Source organism: Somniosus microcephalus, chromosome 13 (genome assembly GCF_052327205.1).
Source record: "Somniosus microcephalus isolate GS21.2 chromosome 13, FLI_Smic_1.0, whole genome shotgun sequence".
Classification (NCBI taxonomy): domain Eukaryota; kingdom Metazoa; phylum Chordata; class Chondrichthyes; order Squaliformes; family Somniosidae; genus Somniosus; species Somniosus microcephalus.
In genome coordinates, this window is record NC_140999.1 from 184,834,332 (window position 1) to 184,855,600 (window position 21,269).

General features: G+C 47.0%; 1 protein-coding gene across 3 annotated transcripts in view; it reads right to left on the reverse strand.

The window, feature by feature from the left end:
* The window catches only part of LOC147108870 (deoxynucleoside triphosphate triphosphohydrolase SAMHD1-like), a 70,299-nt gene extending 49,517 nt beyond the window's left edge, over positions 1-20,782 (reverse strand). The window contains exons 1-4 of one of the 3 annotated variants that reach the window (XM_086005793.1): positions 20,603-20,782; positions 6,702-6,768; positions 2,733-2,775; positions 1,583-1,743 (exon numbers count right to left, since the gene is read on the reverse strand). In XM_086005793.1, the coding sequence (XP_085861919.1) occupies positions 1,583-1,743; positions 2,733-2,775; positions 6,702-6,768; positions 20,603-20,645 (314 nt within the window). In that variant the 5' untranslated portion in view covers positions 20,646-20,782. Of the gene's footprint in view, positions 1-1,582; positions 1,744-2,732; positions 2,776-6,701; positions 6,769-8,955; positions 9,054-9,880; positions 10,092-20,602 lie in introns of those variants that run through there. The other 2 variants (XM_086005791.1, XM_086005794.1) reach the window with 2 other exon arrangements.
* Between the last annotated feature and the right edge of the window lie 487 nt (positions 20,783-21,269).

Sequence of the window (21,269 nt, forward strand, 5' to 3'; positions counted from 1 at the left end):
CAAGAATGAGAATTTTAAAATTGTCATGTTGCCGGATGGGAGCCAATGTAGGTCAATGAGCACAAGGCTGAGTGGTGAACGGGACTTGGTCAGAGTTAGGAGACGGGAAGCAGAGTTTTGGATGAGCTGAAGTGTAGGGAGGGAGGCTGGTCAGGGGAGGGTTGGAACAGTCGAGTCTGGATGAGGCTTTCAGCAGCAGATGGGCCTATAATATACTGTAAACCCCATATTGTTATGGCAATATGTATATTGTCATTACAATCTCAAGCAGCAAGTTATAACTTGAACAGCCATCAGGCATCAGCCGTCAGCAGAGAGGGTGGGGCCCTGAGATATAGTTATCTACCCAGTGGCCTGACTAGAGAACGGATACATTTTAGCCAGTGAAGAAAGGATCCTTAAAGTACAAAAGGACAAGACATGGAACAACTCAACAGATTGCTGGAGCTAATCCACAATCCTCCCCTGGATAAATGTCCACCGACAAGCCAAAAGTCCGCCAATGCTTTGGCAACATCACGGAGTCGGGTCAAGCGTTTGTCTCGCTCTGTTCCTTGTCCTATCTCAACACAGCACTTTGTCAAGTCATTAGCCTGCTACTGCACGGTGGCATAGTGGTTAGCACTGTTGCCTCACAGCGCCAGGGACCCGGGTTCGAATCCGGCCTCGGGTGACTGTCTGTGTGGAGTTTGCACATTCTCCCCGTGTTTGCGTGGGTTTTCTCCGGGTGCTCCGGTTTCCTCCCACAGTCCAAAGATGTACGGGTTAGGTTGATTGGCTATGATAAATTGACCCTTAGTGTTAGGGGGATTAAATACGTGGGGTTACGGGGATAGGGTGGGATATGTGTTGGTGTAGGGGTTACGGGGATCGGGTGGGATATGTGTCGGTGCAGGCTCGATGGGCCGAAATGGCCTCTATCTGCACTGTGGGGTTTCTGTGATTCTGTGAATACTGAGAACACCCACTGGCCAGCGAGCATCAGTCCCACTCCAATAAAGAGTGGGTCAGCGAGTGGAGGTCAGAGGATATATTGTCACACAGTTAACGCAAGGTTCTTTTCAAACTGGAACCAGCACACAACTGATAGCACTGAGCCACACAGAAAGGAGGATTCCAGGCTCAATTCCTGTTCAGAGCTCAGTTAGCATATCTCGCCCAAAATACTGGGGGGCAGGGGGCAGTGCAATTGGACTCAGTGTCCCTTGGCCGGTCACTTTACAGCAACTTCTGCTGCAAACGCACAAGTGGACACTGGGCAGAGTTTCCGCTAGAGTCCAAAAATCTATCGATCTCAGCCTTGAATATATTCAACGACTGAGCATCCTCAGCCCTTAGGGCCAGAGAACCTCAAGCAATGCTCCCATGGTCCAGGAGCCTGCCCGCATTCACCACGTGAGTTCATTTGGAAGAATGACTACTTGGGCACGAGGTACTGGAGGGCCACCATCGACTGTGGGACAGTGGACCTTGCATTGGAGGAAGAATCGTCGGGGGGTGGGGGGGGGGGGAATATCAACAGAAGAAATGAGCTCAATCTGCTTTCAAACATAATTTCCAGAATTCCTTTCCGAGTCCTTACCCTATGGAGTGTTCAAACCTGTTGTGGGAAGCCCCAGGATACACAAAGTATGCCCCACCCAGCTGCTTGATGAAGCGAAGCCGCTGGAACTGTGGAGTGTCGATGATTCGGATGAGGAGTGGATGCACCTCAATGTGTCCGTGGATTGGGTCATTGAACACCTACAGAAAAATTGAAAGGTGTCTTCTCTCATCACATGACAGGGTTACAAGCATGAGCATGTACATTACATCCCACACATCGAGTTACATCGAGCCTACAGCACAGAAACAACTGGTCCATGCCGGTGTTTATGCTCCACACACCCCTTTTCATCTCAGCCTATCTACATACCCTTCCATTCCTTTCTCCATCATGTGCCTATCTATCTTCCCCTCGAATGCATCTATGCTATTTGCCTTAACTACTCCTTGTGGTAGCGCATTCCACATTCTTACCAGACTTTGGGTAAAGAAGTTTCTCTTGAATTCCCTATTGGATTTTTTAGTGACTATCTTATATTTATGGCCCCTTGTTTTTGAATCCCAGACAAGTGGAAACATCTTCCTATCAAACCCCTTCACATATTTAGAGACCTCTATCAGGTCACCTCTCAGCCTTCTCCTTTCTAGAGAAAAGAGCCCTCGCCTGTTCAGTCTGTCCTGATAGGTATGACCTCTCCGTTGTGGTATCATCCTTGTAATTGTTTTTGCACCTATTGTAATATGGAGACCTGAACTGTGCACAGCACTCCAAGCGTGGTGTAACCAAGGTTCTAAATAAGTTTAACCTGATTTCCCTACTTTTCAATTCTATCCCTCCAGAAATGAACCCCAGTGCTTGGTTTGCTTTTATTATGGCCTTACTAACCTACGCTGCTACTTTTAGTGGTTTGTGCATCGGATACACGGGTATCTCTATTACTTAATTAGCAACTTGCAGACACAGATCATGAAATTATCGGCACACGCTCTTCCTGAGCAGAATACAGCAACAGAATGATGCAGTACAACCGTTTCATTATTCATCGCCACCTTTCTCTCCATCTTTTACCAGGCTGTTCAAAATGGCAACCTATGCCAAAGTCTCAACATTGCTGTGAGACAGACAGAACGATAGACAACTGATGCCCAGAGACTGTTCAATTTCCCCTTCAAATATATTCTCCTACCTTCGCAGGTTTTGACTCTTCTTCAGACTCTTCTTCACCAGTGCTGGAAAAGAAGAAAATAAAACAGCAACATGGAAAAGTCATCCCTCAACCAACCTTTGCTTACGAAGGAGGAGAATCTGATCCGTGGTAAAATGTGCCCCACACAACATCCATTTGGAATTGATTACATTCACCACCAATTCTGTCTACTTGTCCCTTCCTTCTCCCCAGCACTGAAAGAGTACTGCTCCAGTGACTGACAGGAAACTAGTGAGTGAAATCCATGCTCACTGCAATAAAACAAATCTCAGCTACAAGAGGCTGGATGTTGCACTGTGTCACAACACTGTACTTTCATCCCTTCATAGGGACAGGAGTAGGCCATTCAGCCCCTCGCGCCAAAGTGGGTTATAACACACCCCAGACTACTAGATGATGTTACTAATGATTTCTGCTGTATTAACAGATTTTTCAATTCCTAAGGATAAAAAAAATTGTGCAGGTTTTAAAAGGTACAAAGATTGGGAAAAAAATGTAAAATTGCATTTGGTTCTTTTTCAATCGGGAAAGTTAAAATTTTTTTTTTACGTGAAATGACGCAATTGAGTCTGACGATATCTTATAAACATACAAAGAATTTAACCCTTTCTGCCAACAGCTGGGTTTTTTTACTTCACCACACAACAACTTTTGTATTGCTGAATGTAAATTTATATATTGGGCATTATTAAATTTTAAGCTTCTAAATTGACAGAAGGAAATTATGATTTGACAAATTAACTCCTCGGGCTCTTAAGCAGTGCCACAATGGATTCCCTGTTTTCTTTTAAACAGGTGACCAAGGCTTTCCAGACATGCATAGACGTTGATGGTGTAGCAAGAGCTCCAGCGGTTTTAAGAATTTAAGAACTTATCTGCAGACATGGGCAGACAGCAAATGTCACAGCGTGGTGACGATTTGGTCTTAAGACTTTGCCTTTCAAAGGCTCGGACTTAACTCATCCAGGGGCATTTGTTAAATTCTGAGGCAGAGTGCTTGAGAAGGGGAGATGTGGGAGTCACCATTGCAAGCACTTCTGTCTCTAATGTAAAACCACCAAGTCTGAGCATCATTTGTTTCTGAAATTGGTATTGATAAAGATAAATTGAGATTAGTTGCTTTTTCAAGCACTCGAGAAGGGAAAATCTACCTGAAGTTTAAGGGGATAATCAAATTTCCATTAAAAGAAGCTGGTGGAAATCAGTCTAGGCAGTCCTGTCAATTGCTGTGCAGCAAGGAAGAAAGTTAAATGTTGGCCAGTTATGTTTTCAGTGTAAGTGTTGGCCAGGACACCAGTAGAGTCCCTTCCCCTCTTCACATAATGCCATGGGAAGTTCAACATTCACCTGAACCAGTAGAACAAGGAGTGCCTTGGTCCAACATACCATCCGATAGGGGTCACCACTGACAATGCAGCACTCCCCAAGTACTGCAGTGAAGTGTCAACCTAAATTATGAGCTCAAGTTTTGAATGGGTGCTTGAGTCCACAACCTATTGCCTTTGAGTCAAGAGTGCTACAAACTGAGCCAAGCTGACACGATGGGCTGGATGTTTCCAACCTTGGTGGGTCGTGGTGGGCGCCGTCGGTGCCATGTGGTGACCTCGCCTCTGTGTTGATCCCGGCCCCCAACAAGATATTCCGTTGATGGGGCTTGTTAAGCCCGCCCTGCAAGGTTCACGGCCAATTAATAGGAAACGGGTCTGATGATGTCATTTGATGATACGTCATCAGCCAGTTTCCTTAAAGGGGCCATGTCCACGACGATTTTGACAGTTGTACTGTCAGTGTTCTGCAGCATTGAGGTGCTGCAAACACTGACAATCACTGCACAAAGGTGCATGGCTGCACCCAGGCTCTCCCATGACTCCCTCCACAGCATGCAGGGAGGTTCTCTTCCCTTCCAATTGTGTGTTTTAGCCAATGGTCATGTAAACTTTCTGTTAATATGTTGTCAAGCATTGAAATCCTTATTGTCACCACTTTGCCTCTTGGACAGATTTGTGTGCACCTTTGAAAGTGTGTTAGTGAGTTCCAGTGAATGGTGAGACATAATGTCCCTCCCCACCTCCCCCTGTGCACCCCCCCTTCCCCCACAGTGATGAGTGTGAAAGGAATGGCTTGGACATTGTAGGGTTGCTTTATGGTGCTAGTGTGAGGTGGTGCTTACCTGGTTATCATGTGGCAGCCAGGGTGTACAATTTTAAGTGAAGCAAATCTGGACGTGGTGAGGCCATCGCTGGCGTCCTGGGCAGCAATGTGCAGGGGTGATGATGCCCTGTGTCCTGTGCAGCATCAGTTGATTGCGGAGAAGGTTGGTGTGGGTGTTGGTGCTGCTGGTGTGCCTGGTGATGCTGGTGTTGGGGCTGATCGTGTTGGGATTCTGAGGACCAAGGTGAGATTTTTTTCAAGGGCACCGATGCTGATGGAATAGATGGCAGGTGAGGTTGAGATAACAGAAGTAATCTGTCAATGTTGAGATAGGTTGTTCCAAGGAGGCGACAGTGGATAGAGAGATTACTGCAAACACTTCAAAAGTGCATAAAGCTCAAAAGTGGGTTCCAAACCATTAATGCTCCAGCTTCTAAGAATGGGAAGTGAACAGCTGTGAAATGGTAAGTTTTATACCACTTTTGCTGCTTTAACCTATTCACAGCAATCCACAGTCATTGAGAACCTGACACACTTACCTGATGTGATAGCCGCTCTCCGGGAACCTCGTTGAAAACCTGGTAAAATGGTAAGTACATGGGCAAATGGTTCTTAACTACCTTTTAATAAGCTTTCAACTATCTAAATTGGCTGACCCGTCGTTTGGTGTCAGGTCTGTTCAGGGATGACAGACCAGACACTTAGGAAACTCACAAAGAAGCAGGGTCAGAGCGGGAAGGCAAATGGAATGTTGGCCTTTATTGCAAGGGGGTTGGAGTATAAAAGCAGGGAAGTCCTGCTACAACTGTACAAGGTATTGGTGAGACCACACCTTGAGTACTGCGTACAGGTTTGGTCTCATTGGAGGGATATACTTGCATTGGAGGCAGTTCAGAGAAGGTTCACGAGGTTGATTCCTGAGATGAAGGGGTTGACTTATGAAGAAAGGTTGAGCAGGTTGGGCCTATACTCATTGGAGTTTAGAAGAATGAGAGGTGATCTTATTGAAACATACAAGATACTGTGGGGGCTCGACAAGGTAGATGCAGAGAAGATGTTTCCCCTCATGGGAGAATCTAGAACTCGGGGGCATAGTTTCAGATTAAAGGGTCACCCATTTAAAAATGAGATGAGGAGGAATTTCTTCTCTCCGAGGGTCACCAATCTGTGGAATTCTCTGCCCCAGAGAGCTGTGGAGGCTGGGTCATTGAATATATTTAAGGTGGAGATAGACAGATTTTTGAACAATAAGGGAGTGATGGGTTATGGGGTGCGGGCAGGGAAATGGAGCTGAGCCCAAGATCAGATCAGCCATGATCTCATTAAATGGCAGAGCAGGCTCGAGGGGCTAAATGGCCGACTCCTGCTCCTATTTCTTATGTTCTTATGACAACGACCCGCTCTCAATCTTTGTGATTTTGACAGCGGACCCGCCTCCAAACCCGCACTGAGCGCCGGCAAAATGCAGCCGATAGCTTCTGTACACAAGCTTAGTCGTTTTATTTTATCTGAGGAGGGAACGGAATGAAGGAGAAGAAAATGGCAATTATATTTAAAGAATAAACGAAGTTGCTAAATCGCAAAATATTCAACTTGCAACCCTAAGTCCACGCGTGCAGTTGAGCACAAACACAAAAATGAGAATTACAGCTTTCTGCCCACATTGCCTGTGATTCTGGGGAAATACCTGTCACTTCTTTGCTTAGAAATAACAATCCTCGTATACAGATAATCACACATTGCCCCGAGTTCAGATATACAAAGTATTCCCCATTGCTACAGCATTGCTGCACTTACCTCACTCCTAGCCGTTTCAAATCGGAGTCCGTCAGAGAAGACAGGGGTTTATTAGATAGCGTTTCATCTAAAGAAAGTGGATAGGAAAGTGAAACATGAAGCAGTATTCAGTGGAACTCATTCTTGCCCACCTGTCAGCCCCTACCAAGTGCCATCGACAGATTTTAGTAAGTTACCAAGAGGAAACGATGCCATAGAGGGCAAAATATTGAGGGAGGCAGGAGAGTTGGTTGGGGAACATTCAGGCAGCCCGAAGGTCAGTTGTAGCCACCAGTGTGGACAAAATATCCTGCCCGAGACACCAACAAAACTAGAGAATAGGGAGCAGAAAGTGTAGGGTGCGAAGGAAGGAGGAGAGCTACAGGGAGGAGAGAGAGCAGGTCCTGGTGGAAGAAAGGAATTCATTTCTCAAAACAGAACTTTTGTAATTTTGTTTGAACAGAACATAAATTAGTAGCGTGCTCAAAACAGACATTTCCACAGATTTCAAAAACAACCAGGAGCACAAGACTATTCGTCCACAGTTTGGTTCTGCAGCATGAAAAAATTAATTCAGTTTTTAAATGTTTGTTATAAAATATAAATAGTATTTAACTTGTGTGTGGTCAGCTGGTGAAGAGCAAAAATAGTTTGCTTTTGTCCCACTTTTAATAAATACTAGCAAGTCTCCCAAGGCAATGGACACGGTGAGTCAAAGGCCTGGATTTTGTCAATGGGGGCGTGTTGGGGGCGGGACTGCTGGTTGTCGGGTTTCAGTCCCGCCCCCAATGATGTCCAGACAACCCACGATATTTTCCCTTGATTGACCTTGTTAAGCCCGCCTTGCGGGCTTAGCCGGCCCTTTAAGGGAAATCGGTGACAGAGGACGTCAGCATATGACATTTCATCGGTCAAGAATTTTTGACAGATGAATTGTCAGCGTTTGACAGCTTTGAGAAGCTGTCAAACACTGACAATCTCTGCTCTAAGGTGAGCCCTTGTACTGAAGGCTCGCCAAACCTCTTTCCTCAGCAGAAATCAGATGGCTGCTGCATCTGAGAATGCTGCAGCCATTCTGTCATCTCTGTCGTTGTGATGAGGCACCTCCGGATCCCCAAGGGTTGAAGCCTGCAGGAGGAAGCAAAGATAAGTAAACATTTTGTAACACGTTACACACACCTCTCACAATTACTTGTCCACACTTGCACCCATCACTTACCTCCACAGCGGACTTTTCGATCCATCTCACCCCCGCAGACCCACTGCTCGCCTCGCTGACCCTGGCGAGGTCCGCAGCCGCCGGGAAGCCCGTACTTGCAGGGGTAAAATAGGGACAATCCTCTTAACTGCCTGTTAACTACCTGTTAACAGGCGGTTAATTGGCTCTAATCCCCTTTCCGCCTCGAGGAGACGGGTCCCTGCGTGAGTCAGGGACCGTCTCCCAGGAAGATGACACGGAGGCGGGTTGGGAGCGCGTTAGGTACCCACTCCTAGTGTCTGCCATTTTCCCGCCAGTCCTGCCTCCATACCCGCTTCCGCAGGGCTGGCAAAATTCCCCCCAAAGGTTACACTGTAAACATCAACCTGTACATCTTTATATTCTGAAACAGAAACAATTGACAATAGTTTTAAGCTGAAAGTTTTACTCAAAAAGCTTAAATTCATCTTCCAGCTGGTTTTCAAATCTTATATTAAATTCTCTCCTTGACTTATTTTTAGGTTCTTTTCTACCATGGCTATTTTGTCCTCTTCCTCCACTGTGAAAACAGATATAAAAATACCCACTTAACCAGTCTACCATTTCCTTACTGTCCATTATAGTCTCACCTTCATCTGTCTTTAATGGGCCCACATTCCCTTTAACCACTCTCTTTCTCTTCATGCATTTATAAAAACTTTTGCTGTTAGCTTTGAGATCCCTTGCAGGTTTTTTTCACATCTACTTTTTAAAAACTTCATTACTTTTATTTTATCCCTGTGTTTACAAATAACTTTTAAACTGCACCTGTCTCTCTGCTGAACTGGTTCTATTGGTTTTTCAGCCATTATTGGCTTCCAGCTAGCAGCTGCTGTTTCACTTGCTGTCCGGTGATTCGTTCTACTGGTTTTCAGCTTTGCTGGTCGCTGGCTTGTGGTTTTACTTTTTCTCCTGCGGTGACCTCCAACTTGCGTCAATTTCGCCTTCATCTTTCTGCACCGCTACCGACTCTCATTCCTACAGCTACCTCCATCCTCGAACTCTCTACCCTTCAAATAGCTTCTGGACTTCACTCACCTGCTTTGGACAGCGGTTCGTCAATGCTCCATACCGGCCCCATCCTGCTTACGTCAGCTCTGTCCCTCCATGGGACCTCTGACTTTCACCCTGGTCTCCCTACTATTGTCCCCAACCTATTCCAGGAAATATGTATCCCATTAATTACTACATTACTACTCTATTCTCCACTGCTAACCATCTCCCCTGTCTCCTCCTCCCTCACCTCCGACAACAAGTGTGAGGAGCTCATGGACTTCTTTGTCTCTAAGATTGCGACCATCCGTTCAGCTGCCTCTGCCACTTCCCTTCCTTCCCCTAGTCCAACGGGCCAAACTTCCTCTAAGCTTCCCCCTGCCCTAGCCCTGGACTGCATTCGCCAGGTTCCATTCTTATCTATCTAATCGTAGCCAGAGAATCTCCTACAACGACTTCTCTTCCCACTCCCGCATCGTGACCTCTGGTGTCCCCCAAGGATCTATCCTTGGTCCCCTCCTATTTCTCATCTACTTGCTGCCCCATGTCACAGAATGGTGGTGCCCCAATAGGGATTCCACAACATACACAGCACATTCAATATGTTACTAATATTAAACAAGCCACATCTAATCAAAATGCAGATGTGGACCACTTGCAAAGAAATAACAATTATTCAGTTACCCTCCAATGATCCAGGAGGACCTCTTGCACACTTTGCAGGGGTACTCCTAGAACAAGATTTATAAAATAATACAAAGCAAATTCATGCTTTAGATGTGCTTCATTGACCAAAACGAAATAGCAATGGGAGTAGACCATTCTCAGAGGATGTGTCTCCCCTCTTCATAACTATGGGGAAATGCAAGGGAATAGGACTAATGGGAAAGCTCTTTCAGAGAGCTAGCACATGCACGATGGGCCGAATAACCTCTTTCTGTGCTGGATCATCCTATGATTCCGTACTTGCCTCTGCACAACCGCACGAACACTTCAACCCCATGCACCCGCAGGAAGCAGCAGACCTCCTCCACATCCCAGCCTCTCTTCACGGGGCTGGGCGACCTCGGTCTCTTTCCTCTTTTGCTCTGGCTCATCTTCCCCTCCATGGTACCGCTGGGCTGCCCGGGCTGTGAACGCGATCAAGCTTCGCTCTGGCTCTCACTCACTCCGCTGACTCTGACAGCTCGGTAATATCCATGGACGCGGCCCGCCCCCACGCCGTTGATTGCTTCAGTGTGCTCATTCTCGCTGTCAATCAATCCTTCTGCCCAGCCCTATTTAAAGACCCACCACGCCCTAGAATTGTTGCAGAGTTTACAATTCAGAAACAGGATATTCAGCTCAACCGGTCCGTGCAGTGTTTATGCTCCACACCAGCCTCCTCCCAGCCCTCTTCATCTCACCCTATCTGAATATACTTCTATTCCATAGAATAGAATCATAAACATTTACAGCACAGAAGGAGGCCATTCGGCCCATCTTGTCCGTGCCGGCCGACAAAGAGCTCTCCAGCCTAATCCCACTTTCCAGCACTTGGTCCATAGTCCTGTAGGTTATGGCACTTCAAGTGCATATCCAAGTACTTTTTAAATGCGATGAGGGTTTCTGCCTCTACCACCCTTTCAGGCAGTGCATTCCAGACCCCCACCGCCCTCTGGGTGAAAAAATTTCTCCTCAAATCCCCTCTAAATGTCCTACCAATTACTTTAAATTTATATCCCCTGGTTATTGACCCCTCTGCTAAGGGAAATAGGTCCTTCCTATCCACTCTATCTAGGCCCCTGATAATTTTATACACCTCAATTATGTCCCCCCTCAGCCTCCTCTGTTCCAAAGAAAACAACCCCAGCCTATCCAATCTTTCCTCATAGCTAAAATTCCCCAGCCCAGACAACATCCTCGTAAATCTCCCCTGCACCCTCTCTAGTGCAATCACATCCTTCCTGTAATGTGGTGACCAGAACTGCACGCAGTACTCTAGCTGCGGCCTAACTAGTGTTTTATACAGTTCAAGCATAACCTCCCTGCTCTTGTATTCTATGCCTCGGCTTATAAAGGCAAGTATCCCGTATGCTCGCGAACTCAATCTCTGTACGCTCCTTGGTGAGGAGTTGCAGAAATCTGGGGGAGTTTTTTGGACCCTCATAATATCCAGAAGGTTCTCAGTCTAACTAAACTTATTAAAAGTGCTATCTGGAGGACAGTAACATCTTCAGGTCATTCCTTTCCTTTAGGGAGAGATAGTCTGGACCTTTAGACCCAATTAAGCGTCTTTAGGATTTGGGTACCTCTAACTTTAGTTGAAGGTGAAGTCTGGGGAATATGCCCGATTTGGGGTAGCCCTAAAGGGGCTAGGACTAGTAATAATCCTTTCAGCCAGTCCCCGATTAATCCTTGCCTGTCTAAATGAAGATTTATCCTGTCCCTCAGAATTTTTTCCAATAATTTTCCCACCACCGAGGTTAGGCTGACTGGCCTGTAATTACTCGGTCTATCCCTTTCTCCCTTTTTAAACAATGGTACCACTTTAGCAGTCTTCCAGCACCACACCTGTAGTCAGAGAGGATTGGAAAATGATGGTCAGAGCGCTGCTATTTCCTCTCTTTCTTCTCTTAACAGTCTGGGATACATTTTGTCCAGGCCTGGGGATTTATCCACTTTCAAAGATGCTAAACTCCTTAATACTTCCTCTTTCACTATGTTTATTTCATTTAATATTTCACATTCCTCCTCCCTGATTGAAATGTCTGCCTCATCCCTCTCTATTGTGAAAGCTGACGCAAAATATTCATTAAGAACCATACCAATGTCTTCCGCTTCCACACACAGGCTACCTTCATGGTCCCTAATAGGCCCTACTCTTACTTTAGTTACCCTCTTGCTCTTAATGTATTTATAAAACATCTTTGGGTTTTCCTTGATTTTACTTGCCAACATTTTTTCATGCCCTCTCTTTGCTTTCCTAATTTCTTTTTTAATTTCTATACTCCTCTCGGTTTTCTGCAGTATTGAGTCCTTGGTATCTGTCATAAGCTTCCCTTTTTTTCTTTATCCAACCCTGTATGCCCCTTGACATCAAGGGAGCTCTAGATTTGTTAGTCCCACTCTTTTTCTTTAAAGGAAGATACTTGATCTGAACCCTCACTATCTCCTCCTTGCATGCCTCCCACTGCTCTGACACTGATTTACCTTCAAGTTTCTGTCTCTGGCTAAATCATCTCTCAGCTTAGTAAAATTAGCTCTTCCCCAATTGAGAACTTTTTTTCCTGGTCTATCCTTGTCCTTTTCCATAACTACCCTAAATCTAACTGAATTATGATCACTGCCACCAATATGCTGTCCCACTGATGCCCTTTCCACCTGCCCAGCTTCATTCCCTAAAACTAGGTCCAGAACCACCCCCTCTTGCTACGTACTGACTAAAAATGTTCTCCTGAATGCATTTTAAGAATTCTGCTTCCTCTATGCCTTTCGTAATAATTTTATCCCAGTTAATATTAGGGAAGTTGAAACCCCCTACTTTTTCTGCCCTATTTTTGCACATCTCAGAAATTTGCATGCATATTTGCTCTTCTATCTCCCTCTGACTGTTCGGAGGTCTATAGTGCACTCCCAGCAGTGTGATTGCCGCTTTTTTGTTTTTCAGTTCAACCCTCATTTGATGATCCTTCTAATATATCCTCTCTCCGCACAGCTGTGGCCTAGCAAGCCACTCAGTTGTAACAAACCACTACGAAAAACAATAATAAGAATGAAACCGGACAGACCACCTGGCATCGACATCGGCATCGGCTACGGACACAGCAACGGCACACCCAGCCAGCCAACCCTGCCAAGTCCTCCTCACCAACATCTAGGGACTTGTGCCAAAATTGGGAGAGCTGTCCCACAGACTAGTCAAGCAACAGCCTCAGACAGTCATACTCACAGAATCATACCTTTCAGCCAATGTCCCAAACTCCTCCAGCACCATCCCTGGGTACGTCCTGTCCCACCGGCAGGACAGACCCACCAGGGGTGACGGCACAGTGGTATCCAGTTGGGAAGGAGTGGCCCTGGGAGTCCTCAACATTGACTCCGGACCCCATGAATTCTCATGGCTTCAGGTCAAGCATGGGCAAGGAAACCTCCAGCTGATTATCACCTACCGCCCTCCCTCAGCTGATGAATCAGTACTCCGCCATGGTGAACACAACTTGGAAGAAGCACTGAGAGTAGCAAGGGCACAGAATGTACTCTGGGTGGGGGACTTCAATGTCCATCACCAAGAGTGGCTCAGTAGCACCACTACTGACCGAGCTGGCCGAGTCCTGAAGGACATAACTGCCAGTCTGAGCCTGCGACAGGTGGTGAGAGAACCAACACAAGGGAAAAACCTACTTCACCTGGTCCACACCAATCTACTTGTCGCAGATGCATCTGTCCATGACAGCATTGGTAGCAGCGACCAACGCACAATCATTGTGGAGACGAAGTCCCGTCTTCACACTGAGGACACCTTCCATCGTGTTGTGTGGCACTACCACCGTGCTAAATGGGATAGATTCAGAACAGATCTAGCAGCTCAAAACTGGGCATCCATGAGGCACTGTGGTCCATCAGCAGCAGCAGAATTGTATTCCAGTACAATCTGTAACCTTATGGCCTGGCATAGCCCTCACTCTGCCATTACTGTTAGATCCGTGATTCTGAGAGTATGATGTTTTTCAATAACCACACGGATGCTGTAACTTAACAATCAACAGGTATTTACTGGAGTAGGGTAGTCTCAAGACTGGGGGTACAGAGGCATGCTCAAGGCTTATATACAGGTGTGGTCACTGCTGGTACTACAGTATACAGGAGCTGTAAAAGTAGTTCTCTCTTAAAAGTACATACACTACAATTCCTCCCCTTTTAGATTAGCAGTACCCATAATATTCAAATAACAATTAACACTTTAACATGTACATTAAACAACAATAGTCCATTTATAGATTCAGTCTTTGGGGCGGCTTCCTGATCCTTTTGGGATAGCGCCTTTCCTGAGGTTCTTGTTCTTGGTGCGGAGGCGATTCTGGCCCCTTTTCGTCGGTTAGTTCATCGGTTTCCACTGCTACTGGTTCTGAGGTAGATGCTACCGGTATGTCGGGTTCATCCCCAGGTACGCGAATCATGGGGTTGACTCGTTCCTGTGACGCTAAGATCTGATCGATGTGGCGTCTCACAATGTTCTCCCCGACATCCACTGGGTACATTAATGGCCCCTGCCTTGTGCATATCGTTCCGGGTTGCCATTTCTCTGTTCGGCAGTCACGAGCCAAGACTGGTTGTCCTACATTGAAGCTCCTTGTCGGCTTCTCATTGATGTGCTGGAATTCTTTATCCTCAACATTTCTTCGCACATTTGGTCTGAGCAAATCCAGACGAGATCTCAACCTTCGGTTAAAGAACATCATGGCCGGGGTCTGGTTGGTGACTGCATGTGTCGCATTTCTGTAGGCTAATAGGAAATTGTCCACCTTATGCTGTAGTGGAATTTCATCATTGCACATGGCCTTTATCACCTTTTTAAAGGTTTGTACGAACCTCTCAGCCAATCCATTTGTGGCTGGATGATACGGGGCGGATGTGTAATGCCTGACCCCATTCCTTCTCATAAATTTCCGAAACTCTTCGGACACAAACTGTGGTCCATTATCAGAGCAAATCTGCTCTGGCAAGCCGTTCCTGGCAAATATGGTCCGTAGGACTGCAATCGTTTTCTCTGTAGTGGTTGAGGACATTTTTATCACCTCAGGCCATTTCGAGTGAGCATCCACTGCTATTAAGAACATTGAGTCCATGAATGGACCAGCAAAATCAATGTGCACCCGTTGCCATGGAGAGGAGGGCCACTCCCATGGGTGTAGAGGGGCATGTGGTGGTGCATTTTGGACCTTCTGGCATCCTGAGCAGCTCTTGGTAAGGTCCTCGATTTGTTGATCGATCCCTGGCCACCATACATAAGCCCTAGCAAGGCTTTTCATTTTCACCCCTCCCAGATGACCTTCATGAAGCTCATTTAGCACTCTCTCCCTTAACTTCTGTGGAATCACCACTCGGGATCCACACATCACTGTCCCCTGGCATACTGACAGCTGTTCTCTTCTGGATGAGAATGCTGGCAACAGTGAGTCGCCATGTGTTGGCCATCCCCTCACCGTCAAATCATATACCCGAGACAGTGTCAGATCATTGCGGGTCTCCTTCTCTATATCCGCGTTCGTTACTGCCAATCGTTCAATTATTGACGAATAAAATGTCTCGATAGGGTCCACTGCTGGTGCTTCCTCCACAGTAGGCAGTGGCAGGCGTGATAGCCCATCAGCGTTTCCATGCTGTTTCGTGCCTTTATATTCTATTTCATATTGATTCGCCCCTAGAAACAGGGACCATCTTTGTAACCGTTGTGTAGTCATCACTGGAACGCCCTTCTTAGGATTAAAGATGGAGACAAGTGGTTGGTGGTCAGTCAGCAAGGTGACAGCATGGTGGCATAGTGGTTAGCACTGTTGCCTCACAGCGCCGGGGACCCGGGTTCGAATCCGGCCTCGGGTGACTGTCTGTGTGGAGTTTGCACATTCTCCCCGTGTTTGCGTGGGTTTCCTCCGGGTGCTCCGGTTTCCTCCCACAGTCCAAAGATGTGCGGGTTAGGTTGATTGGCTATGATAAATATGATAAATTGACCCTTAGTGTTAGGGGGATTAAATACGTGGGGTTACGGGGATCGGGTGGGATATGTGTCGGTGCAGGCTCGATGGGCCGAAATGGCCTCTATCTGCACTGTGGGGTTTCTGTGAACTTCTGCCCATGCAGATAGTGGTTGAATTTTTTTACTCCCCATACTAGGCTGAGGGCCTCCCTGTCAATCTGGGCGTAGTTGCACTCGGCTGAGGTTAGTGACCGAGAAGCAAAGGCTACTGGCCTCTCCAACCCATCTGGGAATTTGTGCGACAGCACCGCTCCAATACCATAGGGTGATGCATCACATGCCAAACGAAATGGTGGTGCTGGGTTGAAATGGGCCAACACCTCTTTTGATGTGATCAATTCTTTACACTTCTGGAAAGCTCGTCTACATTCGTCATTCCACTTCCATGGTACCCCTGTTTGCAGTAGGGTGTTCAGTGGGTGTAATACCGTGGACAAATTTGGTAAGAACTTATGGTAGTAGTTTACCAGCCCGAGGAACGACCTCAGTTGTGACACATTTTCCGGTGCTGGAGCCTTGACTACTGCCTCAATCTTTTCAGGGGACTTATGTAACCCCTCTTCACCGATGACGTGGCCACAATACGAGATCTGCTTCTGGAAAAACTCGCACTTGTGGCGATTAGCTCGTAGCCCATATTCCTTTAATCTGGTGAGCACCTTCTCCAAGTTGGCGAGGTGATCACTGTCATTTTCGCCCGTGACCAGGATGTCGTCCAAATAACACTGGGTCCCTGGAATCCCTTGCAGGACTTGATCCACCGCCCTTTGCCAAATAGCCGGAGCCGATGCTACCCCGAACACCAGCCGGTTGTATTGATAGAGACCTTTATGAGTGTTGATTGTGAGGTATTGTTTCGAGGCTTCTTCTACCTCCATTTGCAAGTACGCCTGGGCTAGATCAATTTTGGTGAAGCGTTTACCTCCAGATAGCGAGGCGAAAATATCCTCAATTCGTGGAAGCGGATATTGTACTGTGTGAAGGACTGGGTTCACTGTCACCTTAAAATCCCCACAGATGCGGAACTTCTTTGGTTCCCCAGGTGTATTACTCAATGACCTCTTCATTACAGGAATGATGGGTGTAGCCCACTCGCTCCAGTCTACTTTGGACAGTACTCCTGAACATTCCAACCCTTCCAGCTCTGCTTCGACGGCTGGTCTGATCGCATAAGGCACTGGTCTGGCCTTAAGAAACTTTGGGCTTGCATTTTCCGCTATTTTAATCGTTGCTGTTATGCCTTTTAGTGTTCCGAGTCCCTCCTGGAACACTTCTTTTGCGTCAGTTAGCATTTTTGACAGTCGTCTAGGTGTGACGTCATCATCCTTTTTGGCCTCAACCTTCAGTGCCTGTATGGAATGCCAATCTAATTGTATCTTTCGGATCCATTCACGTCCTAGCACTGGTGGTCCTCCATCTGGCAATACATATAAGTCCATTTTAGGTATTTCCTGGCCTTTGTATATCACTTTCATCCTTATTTTTCCTTTGGGGTAGACTTTTTGCCCCATGTACGTCTTCAAGACAATCTCTGTAGCTTTCAAGGGTATATGTGAAAATAGCCGCTTGTAGTCCCTTTGGTTTATGACTGTTAGGGCTGATCCTGTGTCCAATTCCATTTTCACTTGGACTCCGTCTATCTTGAGTGTAACCCAGATAGTCTGGTGATCCTCCATTTTGGTTACTTTATGTAGTTTCAGACAACCCAGCTCCTTGCTTCCGGAGTCTGTGTCACTTTTCTGTTCGTCTGAACTACTGTCCATCACCTTGTGTACCTTTTTGTACTTCTCCTGTGGAGATTTCTTGCTGTTGGTTTTCTTCCCAGACCTGCAGACTCTTGCTATGTGTCCTGCTTTTCCACACTGTCTGCACACTTGGTCCTTGAACCAACAATCCTTCTGGTCGTGTGTTGTTCTGCCGCAGCGATAACACTTCCCTGTTCCATAGGACATTTCATTGGTGCCATATTCTTGCGGTCTCCGTTGTATCTCTGCAGCGCCCTTTGCGGCTGCTTCATGTGATACTGCCATACTGAAAGCCTTGTCCAGCGTAAGATCCTTTTCTGATAGAAGCCGTTTCTGGGTTCCTTCACTTTGAAGCCCACACACAAACTTGTCCCTTAACGTATCTGCTAGTCCCACTCCAAACTGGCAGTGTTTCGATAGCTTGCGCAGTTCCGTTAAGTACTCAGCATTGCTTTCGTATTTGTGTTGGTTCCTTTTATGGAACTTAAATCGTTCTGCTATCAGCAGCGGTGTGGGGTTTAAGTGGTCCTGTAGGATTTCTACTATGCTTTTGAAATTCTTATTCACAGGCTTCTCTGGGGTTATTAGGTTTTGCAGTAACCCATAAGTTTTTGCACCCATGGAATTTAACAAAACCAGTGCTTTCCTAGCAACTGGCACTTCATTCACCTGCAGTACACCTCAATACGTTCCACATATGTCGCCCAATCTTCGACTTCATTGTCGAACGTAGAGATACTGCCACTCTTCGGCATCCCTGGGTGTGATTTAACTGTCAAAAATGGCGTCTCCCGCGCTTTCCCTTCTTCTCCGCTGGCACAAAATGGCGCCTCCCGCGCTTTCCTTTCTTCCCGCGCTCGCCCTTCTTCTCTGCTGCGGCTTCTAAAAATGGCGTCTCCTGCGCTCTTCCTTCTTCTCCGTGGCTCAATGGCGTCTCCCGCGCTCTCCCTTCTTCTCCCCGCAGACACTGTTCAGCCCTTGAGCCCTGGCTGCGCTCTGCGCGTTTTTTTTTCAGTGCGCCTTTCCCGTTTCTGCCGCTCAGTCCTGAACCCGGCTGCTGCTTTACCCTCTCTCTCTGCGTTTTGTTTTTCCTCGACGCCGCTCGGTTTTCAACCCCCGGCTGCACCCTGTGCGCTTCACCCTCTATCTTACCCCATCGACGCTGCTCGGCTTTTTCTCTGCCGTCGGTCAGCTCCAGCCGCCGCTGTCCGGGAAGGGTCTGCGCTGTACCTGGTACCTGTCGTCAGTCTGTTGCTGATCGTCGTGCCCGGCTCTCCACAGCCTCCCCTGCGATGTTCACTCTTTGCCGGACGACTGGGCGGTTGCTCGTGGTCGACGCCCGTGTTTCTGGCCTCGACTTTCTTCCACCGCCCTCCCGGAGCGAATCCTCAAAGGGAAATGCAGAGTTGCAGGTAGATTTGAATCGCCACTCGTCGCCACTGTTAGATCCGTGATTCTGAGAGTATGATGTTTTTCAATAACCACACGGATGCTGTAACTTAACAATCAACGGGTATTTAATGGAGTAGGGTAGTATTAAGACTGGGGGTACAGAGGCATGCTCAAGGCTTATATACAGGTGTGGTCACTGCCGGTACTACAGTATACAGGAGCTGTAAAAGTAGTTCTCTCTTAAAGGTACATACACTACAATTACCATCAAACCAGGGGACCAACCCTGGTTCAATAAGGTGTGTAGAAGAGCATGCCAGGAGCAGCACCAGGCGTACCCAAAAATGAGGTGCCAATCTGGGGAAGCTGCAACACTGGACTACATGCATGCTAAAAAGCAGAAGCAGCATGCTATAGACAGGGCTAAGCGATCCCACAATCAACGGATCAGATCAAAGCTCTGCAGTCCTGCCACATCTAGTCGTGAATGGTGGAGGACCATTAAACAACTAACGGGAGGAGCAGGCTCCATGAATATCCCCCATCCTCAGTGATGGTGGAGCCCAGCACGCGAGTGCAAAAGACAAGGCTGAAGCGTTTACAACCATCTTCAGTCAGAAGTGCCGAGTGGATGATCCATCTCGGCCTCCTCCTGAGCGCTGTGGGGGCTTATTCATGTCATTTAACGTCATGTTCAGCTGTGCGAGGTTAATAGAGAGTGTAGGCTGGAGTGTGAAGCTGCCTGGATGAGTGCAGCTCCAACAACACTCAATTAGCTGAACAGCATCCAGGACAAAGTATACCGCTTGATTGGCACCCCATCCACCACCTTAAACGGACAAAATCCTGGTACTCCCTACCTAACAGCACCGTGGGAGTACCTTCACCACACGGACTGCAGCGGTTTAAGGCGGCGGCTCACCACCACCTTCTCAAGGGCAACTAGGGATGGGCAATAAATGCTGCCCTTCGCAGCGACGCCCAGATCCCATAAAAACCAAGTAAAAAAACATTCACTCCCTCCACCACCGGCGTACCGTGGCTGCTGTGTGTACCATCTACAAGATACACTGCAGCAATTCGCCCAGGCTTCTTTGGCAGCACCTCCCAAACCAGCAACCTCTACCAGCTAAAAAGGACAAGGGCAGCAGGCGCTTGGGAACACCATCACCTGCAAGTTCCCATCCAAGTCACACACAATCCTGACTAGGAAATATATTGGTCGTTCCTTCATCGTCGCTGGGTCAAAATCCTGGAACTCCCTTCCTAACAGCACTGTGGGAGTACCTTCACCACACGGATTGCAATGGTTCAAGAAGGTGGTTCACTACCACCTTCTCAAGGGCAATTAGGGATGGGCAATAAAAGCTGGTCTTGCAGCGACGCCCACACCTCAGGAATGAATAATTAATCAAAATAAACTTGCAACATTCTATCGGGATCAGCTTCCTCCTAGAGGCTACGTTTCTGCTTTGAACTACATTGGATTACACTGCTGCTAAAATACGTTTTTGTTTTTAAAAATAACTTTTAAACTGCGTCTATGTCCTTGCTGAACTAGTTCTACTGGTTTTTCAGCCTTGTTGTTTTCGAGCTAGCAGCTGCTGTTTCACTTGCTGTCCGGTGACTCATTCTACTGTTTTTTAGCTTTGCTGGTCGCTGGTTTATGCTTTTACTTTTTCTCCACTGCTTTGATCTACCTCCAACTTGTGTCAATTTCGCCTTCATCTTTCTGCACCGCTACCAACTCGCATTCCTATGGCAACAACCTCCATCCTCGAACTCTCTACCCTTCAAATAGCTTCTGGACTTCACTCACCTGCTTTGGACAGCGGTTCGTCGATGCTCCGTGCCGGCTCCATCCTGCTTACGTCAGCTCTGTCCCTCCATGGGACCTCTGACTCTGACCCTGGTGTTAAGTCTGTGTGTTATAGTGATAATTACTACACAGACTATAAGAGTAAATTCAACAGGTCTTTACTGGTTGGAGGTAGGGACTATACTGAATACAATATTACTACACAGTGCTTATATACCGGTGTGGTCACCACCGGTATTATGTATACAGCAGCCAGAGAAAGTAGTACATCTCTTAAGGTGGAACAGGCTTAAGTTCTCTTAAGGTGGACAGGTTACATACACCACAATCCTCCCTTTTTAGCTTAACAGTCATATCCCCATTTAACATAACATAATAACATATATACATATATAACTTCAGGTATAACAGTTCAAAGGTTCAGTCTCTCAGGAGGCTTTCTGATGCGGCTTGGATAATGCCTCTCAGTAGTCTCTGATTCTTGTTGTTGAGGTGCCTCCTCTATTTGGTTTCCAATGTATTGGGTGTCATCATCATCAAGTACATTCCCTGCCGAGGTAGATGCTTCAGGTTCATTAACGTCTTCCACAGTTGTCTCTGTCACAACCATGGGTTCGACCCTTGCTCTCGACTCTACCAGTTGATCCGCATGATGCCTTATCACATT